The sequence below is a fragment of the Notechis scutatus genome, chromosome 3 (assembly GCF_049901735.1).
Source record: "Notechis scutatus isolate UNSWTSFEM ecotype Mainland chromosome 3, rNotScu1.2, whole genome shotgun sequence".
Taxonomy (NCBI): Eukaryota; Metazoa; Chordata; class Lepidosauria; order Squamata; family Elapidae; genus Notechis; species Notechis scutatus.
In genome coordinates this window covers 41,775,427-41,788,125 of record NC_142011.1, presented here as the reverse complement: position 1 = coordinate 41,788,125, position 12,699 = coordinate 41,775,427, and the positions used below count along the sequence as shown (strand labels likewise).

The following is a 12,699-nucleotide window of genomic DNA, read 5'->3' as shown; positions in this document are numbered from 1 at the left end:
ATTCAGTTACCTGAAATTGCATATATTTTATATTGTGATACGTAGTGTATCTTTATTGGTGCACAGAATGGGAAGGAGGGTTTTTTGAATGAGTATCTGCGGTCACGATCCTTAAAGCAGCCATTCTACTACCTTGAAATGTGTACTTTTCAGTATCTATAAATATAAGTTTTATGTTAACATTTACATTTTTGAAAATGAATTCCATTTTTTTTTTCGTTTCAGTCCCTTAACGGGAGTTTGGGAAGACCTCTAGCAGGTGCTGTTCACACGGATGAAATATCTTATATTCCAAGGTTTGAACTATTTGTTATATTTGCATTTTTCCTTATATTGAGACAGGCTCTTGATTCATCTATACATATCACAGTAGTTCTGTCCATCTTCTTATTCTTAATTGTGGCAGACTTTCAGATATTTTCCTCTTAATCTACCTGGATATACCAGGGATGAACTAGGACTATTTGCATTCAAAACTATATGCTCTCCCACTGTGTTATGTTCCTTCTCTAGTCCAGTGGTGCTGATTGTGATTGGTAGTAGACCTGGCTGAGTCAGCCAAAGATCTTTCCTGACCCTAGGACCAGAAAATACCTAACTATAAATGGCCTAGGCCTTGATCTGTATGTCTTCTATTTATATATGAAACTGCCCTTAAACTCTCATTTCTGATGAATTGTCAAATATTCTCTGATTAAAATTTAAGAATTAAACTGAATTTTGTTTAAAGAATAAGTCTTACTCATATCCCATTCCATTGTTTCTTGTCTTAAATGAATAGATATATCTTGCTGGCAATAAAAAAGTGTCTTGTTACATCTTGGGATGCTTTAGCAGTTTAGATACTATTATATTTACTAAAATGCTATTTGTCAGGCTCCAGAGAAATCAGGAAATTCAAGCAATTCAAATGAGTATAAAGATTCATTGCAAGCTTAAGCCCTCTGCAAGAATCTGAACTACTAACTGCCAAAGGAAATTGATGGTAGATAACGGTGGAAGCAATTCAAGGTGGATTGGACTTAGATTTCTTGTGAGCATGAAGGGACTCATGACTTATGACACATTTGACACCTTCCACAGGCTCGGGGCTGGTCATCTCCTACACTATCTACAGACTTACTGAGAGATAAGACCATAGATAAGACCACCTGATCAGGGTACTGCTGTTTATAAAACTCTATATTCTTAGAACAGAAATATCTGGACATATTGTTTCACTATTGGAACTTTTCTACAAGTTACGAGTAATATTTTTCTGAGATAATTTTGAATGTTCCACCATGGAAGTAATTCAGGTCAAAGGAACTAGTAGTATTGCTTCAGCAGAGCCTAATTTAATGGAATTCCTTCAGAAGGAATTGGATCTGCTTCTGATAACGTACAGCTGTCCAACAAAACATTTGGATTCCACCTGGACTTTCATGGTACAGGGTTTCAAATTAAATCTGCCTGAAGATGGTGGTGGTGGCATATTTTGTTTTGCAATTTATTTTGGGGACCCATGAGGATGACAGTATCTATAAATCAATAGAATATCTTCCTATTTTAAATATGAAATGTTCATATTTAAATGTTAATGTTCATGCATCCATGAATTCCCCCAGTCATTGACTTACAACCAACTAAACTCTGTTTAGTGATCATTCAAATCGCAGTGGCACTGAAAAAAGTAACAATTGATCCCTGCACATATGCCTGTTACAGCATCCCCATAGTCACATGATCAGAGTTCTGGTGCTTGGCAACTGGCATGTATGGTTGCAACATCCCAGGGTCATGGGATGAAAATTGCAACCTTCCTAGCCAACTTCCAAAAAGCAAAGTCAATAAGGGAAGCTGGGTTCATTTAATGACAGCATGATTCACTTAGCTGCAGTGATTGGCTTAAATATTGCAAAAAAGAGTGTAAAATCTGGCCTGACTCATTTAACTTGCTTAGCAATGGAAATTCTGGTCCCAATTTTTGGTTGTAAGTTGAGGACCACCTCTACCAACTTACGTTATATTTCACAAGTAAAGAATAGTTCACTAGAGGAAAGATGCTGATTGGGAAGGATTGTTCATATAAGATAGAACTACATTACATGGAAGGCAAAGGCAAAGGACAACCTAAGTTCCTGATAAGACAGGGTTGGTTTTTTTTTAACATGGTTGAATATGTACAGCTTTAAAACAACAGCATGATCTGTAGAGTAATTCTGTTGTGTAAGATGTTCCTGTCAGTCATTCAATATCCATATGCAAAATCAGCAGCATATTTTACCATGTTAGCAATATAGAGAAAGCCTTAAATGAATGTATCGAAGTATGATGGACTGAAGTGTTATATTTTCAAAAAAGTAAGCTATTTCTCATTTGTTTAAAAAAAAAAACCTACCCTAAAGCATTTTTTTCTCTTTCTTTTTTGTTCTTGGCTTTAATCATGCAGTGTACTAATTAAAGTTTATAGAGTACTTTGCAAACTGTCTTCATTTATAGCTTCTAAATTGGGAATTTAGCTGAATTTTGTAAAGCCACATTTATACAAAACTTATTCTTCAGATGGGTTTTTCATACAAATGAGTCTGATCAGTGAAATGACTCTGTTCAATCAACATGTCTTTGTAAATGGCAAAGATTATCAATAAAATAAAGCAATTATATAAGATATATTAAAACCGCAAAACATAATGTAAATCGTTGATTAACAGTAGTCAACAATGCATGATTGTGTATTGTGTTACATATTAATTTTCTTTTCTAATCCCTAAATTAATCAATTTAGTAATAAAATCAAATTAAGCTTCCTTTTGATTAATATACAATATACCTGAAGCTTCAGTATAAGCTCTAGTAGTATGCCTTTAAACGGCCACTTAAACAATCACTTTTTGTGCATTTATTTAATTAAAAATTGGCACCTTAAAGTCCAAATAAATAATTCTGTAAATGCTCTAAAGACATGTGGAGTTAACACGATTGTGTTGAAACTGAATATGGGGATTTTGTTATATCAAAATGAGTTTTAGTATAATAAGGTATCATATACTTTGATTGGTTTTTCTATTCTGCATTTCTATCTTGCGTGTTGCTGCATTTAGCAAGAGTATTAAATCCACTTGTTGGTCCTCATTAAAAATATCACATTATTTAAGCTAAGCAGTAAATCATCTATTTGAGGGGTCCTTGGTATTCTCTGAGCTTGCTAGCATTGATAATGTTAGCTAGTTTGGGTAATGAAACGTCTGCAAGAAAGCAAGCAAGCTAAGAGAACACTCAGTCCTGAGCTACAAATATTCTCCTTTATTGGTATCTTCTTCTGTTAGGATTTTTGAGCTGTAAATAGTATTGTTTTATGGATTGTACACTTCATCCAAAATAAGTCTGTTTAAAACTGATGTACACACTGAAACTGGCATCTGCCTTCCAATCAAAATTTATTGTACACAAGACAACCTATGACCCATTAGGTCATCATTTCAGAGATATTTCCTAACCTAACAAACAGAACAGCCACGGGAGGGGAAAAATTCAGTGGGAACTTCATGTCAAGTTGTCCACTGAGTTTCCTTGTGGGAAGCTGGCAATGAGCATCTGAAATCAACCCTTCCTTCCTTCCTCCCTCCCTCCCTCCCTCCCCTCCTCCCTCCCTCTACAATAATGTAGTCTTCTTAGGTATGAAATTAACAGTTAAATGGCAATGACAATCCCAATAGCAATGGATCTTTGGGTACTCAAATTTCTTTCCCATGCTACCTTTAATTCAGTATTGGTGCCTGGCACGTGGTATACCAAATCTGGCCATTCTATATATCAAGCAGAATTTTTTTTGCTGGAACTAAAATAGTAGACATAATAATTTGTGATGAACTAATAATAAACTTGTGTTTTGAACTGTTCTCCGTTATGCTTATTCTTATGCTTCCTTATTCTACTTACCTGAAGATGATAAAAATGTATTTTATTGGGCAGTTGTTTTTGAACAAACAAGGGCTGAGCATGTCAAAACCCCATTTATAGCATGAAACTCATGCCTTCAATTAACATAGTTAGAGCCTATTTTTCTTCTGTTGCATTAACTTTAGTGAATATTTATATTGGAACCCTAGGTTGCTACATTTAATCTACACAAATTAAGTACTAAGACCTTTTATTTTTTAAAAAAGTTTGAGGAATAAAAATCAGCTTTGATGAAGGAGAATCAACTGGTATCCAATGACCCATTCTATATTTTATCACAAAAGTTATACCAGTTAACAATTAAACAGTTAAGAATTGAATAGTACTACTTTATAAAGCCTTAGTAAGACCACATTTAGAATACTGCATTTAGTTTTGGTCACCATAGTATAGCAATAGCACTTAGACTTATATACTGCTTCACAGTACTTTACAGCCCTCTTTGTTTACAGAGTCAGGCTATTGCCCACAACAATCTGGGTTCTCATTTTACCAACTTCAGAAGGATGGAAGTCTCTGTCAACCTTGAGCCAATGAGAATCAAAATACTGATAGTCAGCAGAATTAGCCCGTAATTCTGCATTCTGAGCACTGTGCCACCACCACTCTATCTTATAAAACACATGTTGAGACTCTGAAAAGAGTGCAGAAAAGAGCACTAAGATGATTAGGAGGAGGCTAAAACATATGAAGAACAGTTTCAGGAATTGGGTATGTCTAGTCTAGTGAAAAGAAGGATAGGGGTGATATATAGCGTGTTCCAATATTTAAGGAGGTGTCACAAAAAAGAGGGGTGTCAGCTGTTCGTCCGAGATTGAGGGGGTGAACGATAAGATATCAACTCACTCCTGTAGCTTTAGTGAAGTTTTTTTTTTTTTCCGTCTTCCATACCACAACAACAGGTAACAGCGATCAAATTATGTTTAAAGTCAGCTCTGGGTTGCAACGAAACCCAGAGCTGTATTTATACATGTTATACTTTGGATAACAATATATTTTCTATAACCACCTTCCGTCTGGCTTCACTGCCTAACATCCGTAATCCTTAAATTAAAGAAACATGGTAACTGCACCTTTCCCCTGCTCCACGAATCCATGTACCCTCATTTATTTCTTATCATTATTACAACATCACCCCCTTGACATCCAGCCATGAATCATTACACCACCATCAGGAAGCCGATGTTAGTTATTTGACGAATATTCATTATAGCGTCCACATGGCAACACTAGGTAAGTGAAAGAATATGGTCGTATCATATCCTGGCTGTCTCGGCTCCAGCCTGTTCTTTATTGGAGTCGTGACAGGGGGGATCTATTTTCCAAATCACTAGAAGGCAAGACAAGAAACAATGGATAGAAACTAATCAAGGAGAGAAGCAACCTATAAGGAGAAATTTCCTAATGGTAAGAACAATTAACCAGTGGAAAGGCTTGCCTTCAGAAGTTATGGATGCTCCATCACGGGAGACTTTTAGCAGAGAGTGAACAGCCACTTGTCTAGAATGATATAGGGTGTCCTGCTTGAGCAGGGAGTTGGACAACAAGACCTCCAAGGCAGAGGTGGTATTCAGCAGGTTCTGACCAGTTCTGGAGAACCGGTAGCGGAAATTTTGAGTAGTTCAGAAAACTGGCAAATGCCACCTCTGACTGGAGATTTTACAGTATCCTTCCCCTGCCACAACCACCAAACCATGCCCATAGAACCAGTAGTAAAAAAAAAAAAAAAAACACTGCTCCAAGGTCCTTTACAACTCTGTGATTCTATTATATTACAGTTGTAAGTAATGTATTTTGGCTTTATATGTTAAAGCAGATATTCCACCATTTAGGTTAGGTTAACCTAAGAACATGTCATCACATAACAGACTTAGATTTTGCTAGGATTTGCTAGGATTTGGCTTAGACTTTGCAAACCCAACCTTGGCATTTTATTTGTTTAGCTTTAGAATTTTCTTTCCACATGTAAGATGCAAACATTTTAGTTTAGGGCTATTTCCCCAGAAAAAAATAAAATTGAAATTTATTTTATTTTATTTTGGCTGTCATGAACACAATGTATCTTTGCCCCCAACAGTCTTTTCTTTCCGATGTTGGACTACAACTTTATTTATTTATTTATTTTTGTCAATTGCTTACAAGATAATAGGTATAAGTACAAAACTAGTTATGAATACATGGATACATATAGGAAAAATTAAAATAAAAGTAACAATAGGACAGGGACGGTAGGCACATTGGTGCGCTTATGCACGCCCCCTACAGACCTCTTAGGAAAGGGGTGAGGTCAATATAGACAGTCTAAGGTTAAAGTTTTTGGGGTTTGGGGAACAAACCACAGAGTCTTGCATTGTTTCAGGCAACATGGCAGAGAATGGATAAAATAACCCTATTATGTGAGTGAAGAAGAAGCTTTTCCAAAAAATATTCCCAAAACAAAATTCAAATAACTTTTCTGAGCTCTAGTCTCATAAAAGTTTGTACCAACCATATATTGGTTGCAGTGTAGCACAAGTTTCCAAAAAAGCTGCTATTTAGAATGTTTTGTGCCATTGCTTTAGTTTCAGTTTCAGAAAAGGCACTTGTTTTGCTATTCTTGCTTATTTTTCTCTCTCTTTGAATTACCAAGCCCTTTGACCTTTTGTTCACATAACTGTAGTATTTCCTGTTTAGATAGATATATACACAGATTTTATGGGAACTATTCTGAACTTTATGAGCGTTAATAAGGTGCAGATTCGGTAGCATGGCTTTCCCTAAATGTGCTATTTTCAAGTATATGATGTTATTGAGGAAAGGAAATCCCAACCGTGCTCTGTTCAAATCAAACAAGAACTTGGTTTTATTGCTTCCTCATAATCCCATCTAAAATCCCACAGGCAAAATGGCACTTTTTGTTTTTGTTTTCCTATCAGACTTGATACAAGTTGTTGGGTGTTCTGGCTTTGTAGGACAAAGCAATGTGTGTTCATTCACTAGATGTGTTCTCACTAGTCTGATGAGCACTGCTAGGGTTGGGTGGGTGAAAAAGCCTTTGCACTTCTCTTTAAAGTAAAATAATGAAGAAGAAAGCCAAGCTTAGAGAACTTAAGAAGACTTCCAAAACAAGTGAGTTGATGCTGTGAAATTCTTCTGGCAGGCTCCTGGCAGTTCTGCTAAAATGTTGTTGGGATGGGGGAGAGCTTTATCATTTTGCACCTGCTCTTTTAATTATGTTTGTCATGTCTGCCAAAAGGGTTATAGCAATTGCCTAATTAAACTGTCCAATGTGGCTGTGAGGAAATGAGACTAGGTGGAATTATTCCACTCATAGGGAAACCCGAATCAAGAACTGCAATTCAGTGGTAAAAAGGTGTCTCTCAGATCAAAGGAAAGTTTAGATGTTTTGGGGAAGAATTTGTGTAGGACAAATATGAATATATGAAGGACCTACCTTGGTATTTTGTTGTTTGCTTTATAGTCATATTCCCTCTTAAATAAAAGGGATTGTAAAATACTATTTTTATTTTAAGTTGTTATGACTTAAAATAATAATATAGACTCTGGGCAGCTTACAAAATTTAAGTAAACAGTTAAAATAGTTACAAACACAAAATGGTTAAACAGTTTATTTGTAAAAAGCATGCCTCCCAACTGCTGATTTTATAGTTGATCCTGTCTTTAATACCTTGGTGCTCAAGACACAATATTGAATGTCCAACTCAAATCCATGCTGACATTTAAAATATTTTAACAAGGCCCATATTTTAAGGCAGAGTTGTGATAAGAGACTTATGCCCTGCCCTGTATAACTACCAGCTGTTAAAAGTCTCCCTGTTTCAAAAACAAGTTTTTGTCCAATGTGGAGTTCATGGAGGATGGATGACTAATGAAAAACACAATTTGTTTGAATTCTGTATTTGAATTCGTTCTGTTATTAACTGTCAGAAATATTATGTCTGGAAGTGCCTTTTAGGTAGAAAGTTTTTTTAAGTGTTTGTCACTTCTTATTTCCATAAATAGGTTTTGTTGCATAGATCAGAGTAATAAAACTTGGATTTAAACTCTATTCATGGACTTTTTCAGTCTTGCAAAGCAATAGAAATAATACCTAACAGCTGAACATTTTTCAATTTGCTTTGGCATTGTCTTTTTTTAAAAAAAACCTCAAGATCAGATTCCTTTAATAATTACATGACACACTTTCACCCAAGTTATTTTGCTGGCTAGGAATGGGCCTCCTAATGTATACCACAATGTCACATTAGACAGACAGCTATTCAGAAGATTCTTTTGCAAACCATTCTTTCAAGAAGAACCAATGTAGTCATTGTTCAGAACTTCACTGCTCTTTCCATAGCTGCCAGCCAGCAGAATAATAGGCAGAACAGTTGACTTGATGCCTGCACAAGCAAATAATTGTTATCTTCTTCATGACCCACTAACTAAATGACACACATATAAAAACCAGTGAAACATTTGAAGAATTGTATTTTCTGGCCAATTCCATCTACAGTATATGCCTCTATTTGCAACTCAAAGAATCTGCGACCACAAATTAGTTTTGACCAGTTACATAATGGTATTAAATTTGTCTCACTTTTCCCATATGTGGCAATTTAGTCCCCCTTTCCTGTGGCATTTCTCAAGGTTATATTCTCTCCCCACTCCTATTTAACATCAACATGAAGCTGCTGGTGAAGTCCTTTGTCAGGCCTTATCAATACATTAATGACACCTAACTCTGTCTTAAGCTGATCAAGTGATTATATCCATGTTCTTAGTATCTGGAAGCTGTGGTAATCTGGGATGAACAAGCTTCAGCTCAGCTCAAGCAAAACCCAAGTTACTATCTTGATTCTTCCAGTGCTGATGATTCTCATCAGTTGTTAGAACCCAGGTACAGGGAATGACACTTTTTTGTGTAGTCATTCTATCTTGTTGGCCTCCAGGAATTTGCAGTTCCTTTGAAAGAGGTGCTTATGAAGCACTTTCTTGATCATTCAATTCATTAAAACAGCTGCCTTTATTCAGGCTTAGATAGCTATTTTGCAAGTTGTTCTTACAGAGGGCGTAGGGAATGTCCTGAGGAACAAGAAAAAGAGCTGCTACTAAGGCAAAGATCAGACAAGTGGGACTTGAGTTCTTTCAAAAAAACTAGTTTGAGAATCCCAGACACTTTCATTCCTAATTCAAATGAAGATAAAGTGCAAGATTTTGTCACTAGTTGATCTAATAAAAGTAGTTTTAAAGCTACAGAAGAGCGGCAGTTCCTAGCTGATGCCACGTATATGTGCATGTACAGCAATTTTGCTTTTGTGTTTGCACCCAGTGATATGCGGTGGCTGATGCGGATCCATGCACAGCCAGCCAGGAAAAGCCAATGAAGTAGGTACATGAATGTAAGAAAAGACAGAATGCTTTCATCTTTCAAAGAGTCATATTCAGATGTTCTTCCCTACGTTGGAAAGTACTTTACGGTATTTGCAGATGTTCTTCCCTACGCCGGAAAGTACTTTACGGGATTTGCACAGTCTTACTGGAAACTCTGGAAATAGAATGCTAGACTATATTGGTGTTCAGATTGATCAGGACAGTTTATTTTATCCGGTGTTCTTAGCAAAGTTGGATTATGGTGTGTGTGATGAGGCTTTTGCTGTTTCTGAATCCTTACTTGGGAGGGCTGAAGAGGTAATTAGTAAATGATGTCATGACTTGGCTGGGATCATTTGGGGCAGCGAAGGCTGGTTTATAATATAAACACTTTTAAAATGTTTATCATAGGTTTTGCCGTTTTCCATATTTGTCAAGTAATCTTGAAGAGAATGAAAGGTTTTTCTGGTACAGCATAGTAACTCGAGAGATTTCCATAAAAAGGCACAGAGAATGCTTTGAGGAACAGAAAGATTTCTGAGTTGGCAGTGGCAAGTGAGGCCTGACCTTGTACAGAGAAAAAAGCTTAAATCACTCCCTGTTGGGAATATGAAAGCAATCCTAGCTGCTTGCAGCTCGCTACTATAATTTTATTGCTCAATGGCACATACTTCTGTGCAACTGAGGGTGGAAACATAAATTATGTAAGTGAATATTAATGCATTTGAAAGTAAAATGTTAATGTCTTGGAATTCACATCTAGCTGTTTTACTTATTTCTACAAAATTTTAATGTGCCAGAGCTGTATTCATACTATTTCACTTCAAATAACAGAGAATATAATATCTCTATCAATGCATAGACATTTTTAGGGGAAAACATATATAATTCATTTTTATCATAGTTATATATTGCATTTTAATCTGAAGTCTGTTCAAATCTATAAGGAGCTCCACCTTGCTGCATGTACCTGTGATTTTTTTTTTAACCCAATAGTCTTTCAGTGTTCTTACTCATATAGAAAGCAGTGCCAGGTACGTTTTGAAAATGTCAGCCCTATACAGATGGGTGCCTGCTAAACTACTGATGTGAAGTTCATGGAGAATGTAATATATCCTGATGCCCTTTCATTGCTTGCATATTGCTTTATACATGCCTTAAGTTACTGATTAGGCCTACTGTCACCAGAACTTTTACTACGGGGGTATCAAACTCATGTTGTCACGGTGGCATCATGTGTATCAGGACTTTTTTCTCCTTTGCTAAACTGAGCTTGGGCGTGGCCAGAGCGTGATGCATCCGGCCTGTGGGCCAGGAGTTTGACAGCCCTGTTTTACTAGTTGTTTCTACCTTCCTCAGTTTTTTCCCCTTCCCTTTCCTTCCCTTCCCCTCCCCCTTTTTTTTTTTGGGGGAGGGGGACACAGATCTCTTTCTTTATCAATATCACCCTATCCAAATTTTAGGGCCTGGAAGTAAATAGATACTTGAAAGTTGGAACTTGAAAGTTGGACTCAGTAGTGATGGTAAAGTGGGTTTACTTTGTTTTGTTCATTTTATTTCCATTACTTTAACTGTCTGTTATTTAACTGCATTACAACAGCTGCATGTTCACAATCTGTCAAGTGCGATAAGGCTAAAAAGCTCAGGAAAGAAGAAACACTTGAATTTTTAAAAATATCTTTATTGCTGGTAGAGTATTTTAACAGAACCTTGAAAGCCTATCAAAGTGACTCTCCCACTCAACATATACCCAGCAACATTATTAAGGCAGGGTTGCTTTGCATCTCTTTGTCACATTTATTCCTTTATAAGTTTAAGGAATATTTTTTGAACTGATTTCAGTTATCTTGTTTAACTGTTTATTTCCATACTCCATGCTCCTAGAGTCTGGCAGGCAGTCCATCATGTAAATGTAACTGGTTGCACACCTAGATTCTCCTGTTTTTTTTTTTTAACACTAGTGTACTTTTTAAATACTAGTGTATTTTTTTAATACTAGTGTACTTTTTTAAATACTAGTGTAAATTGCAACAAAACTATTCAAAACAAATAGAGAGAAATGTTGAATATACAGTGAGTTTTTCAGTTTATAAAAGTTACATAAATGAACTTCTTTTTAAATATATGTTTTATGTTATTGAAAACAAAATTAAAATATGTTGCCTTGCTTTCCATATGCAAGGGACAGAGGTTATCCAAAACAACATAGATCAAAAGAAAAAAAGCAATTAGAGTCCAGCAAGAAGTTGAAATAAACCAGCATTTAATCAGCTAATCAACTTTCTAAAATAAAACTTTAAAAAAAAAAGTAAATATGTTAATCAAAATATCTTGGTCTTTACAGACCGTAAATGAATCCATTCTTCTATTGTGCATTTTAGAAGATTTGGATGAAAAGTAGGAACAGTGCTTACTGTCAATTATAAGTCTTTTCAAATGTCTTAGAAAACCTTATATATTTTTGTTTATAACCAAACAAATTAATATATCTCAGTAACTGGCTGTCTTTACAAAATATGCTGAAGTATATCAGCATAGCAAAATTTTGTTTTATTAATTACTAATTTCTCTTTTACAGCTTCTCAGTATTTGAATAGACCACATCATGCGTGAGTACAAGCTAGTGGTCCTTGGCTCAGGTGGTGTAGGCAAGTCTGCTTTGGTAAGTTTAATGCTCAGTAAAAAGCAAAGTTTCTCTCTTCAAGATTTTGATTTTTCAAAAAAAAGTGTATTTGAAATCTTGTAAGTTTGACCCGTAATTCAATAGTTAATAGTCAAGATGTTTGCATTTAAAATATTCAGAAAAGAAATAAATATCTCTTAAGTAGTTGCTTCTATAGTATTCAAATGGCAAAATTCTGAATTAACCTGAACCAGAAAACTTATACTATTATATCAAGGTTATCCAATTTCCATTTTCATGGGAGCTTCTGTATCCTCTATAATGCCTGGGAATTGAAATGTGCTTAGTAAACACATTGCCTCCATAAAGTTTGTGCTAATAATTGTTTTCTAAATGATTATGTATGTATGCTCAGCAGCAGCATTTTATATATGTACAAATATTGTAATATATATAACCTCATTAGATTTAACATCTTTAAACGTATATGAAGTCAAAACATTTTTTCCTTGATAAATGAACCTTGGACCAAACTTTGTAGTATATTTTAATTAAATTTGAAAGGAGTACCAGCAACCAAATACAATAAAACAAATGATCACAACAAATCTAGAGAAACAATTTGCAACCCTTAATTTAGGCCAATGGCATGTCTGCATTTTGACTGAAACAGGTGTTTTTCACAAAATGCTAAGCTTGGGAATAAGAACAATACAGTAGGTTATAACTAGTTGCTCTCTGAGCACTTAATTGCATCTCTTGGACCACCTTTGATTTGTAAT

The 12,699-nt window shown here is 35.5% G+C and overlaps 1 protein-coding gene across 3 annotated transcripts in view; it reads left to right on the top strand.

Annotated features, from left to right (window-relative positions):
* RAP1A (RAP1A, member of RAS oncogene family) overlaps positions 1-12,699 on the top strand; it is an 87,440-nt gene that overhangs the window by 53,073 nt on the left and 21,668 nt on the right. For 2 of the 3 annotated variants that reach the window (XM_026675180.2, XM_087959588.1), the window contains exons 2-3: positions 226-296; positions 11,873-11,956. In XM_026675180.2, coding sequence (XP_026530965.1) covers positions 11,900-11,956 — 57 coding nt within the window. In that variant the 5' untranslated portion in view covers positions 226-296; positions 11,873-11,899. The remainder of the gene's footprint in view (positions 1-225; positions 297-11,872; positions 11,957-12,699) is intronic. The other variant, XM_026675181.2, reaches the window with a different exon arrangement.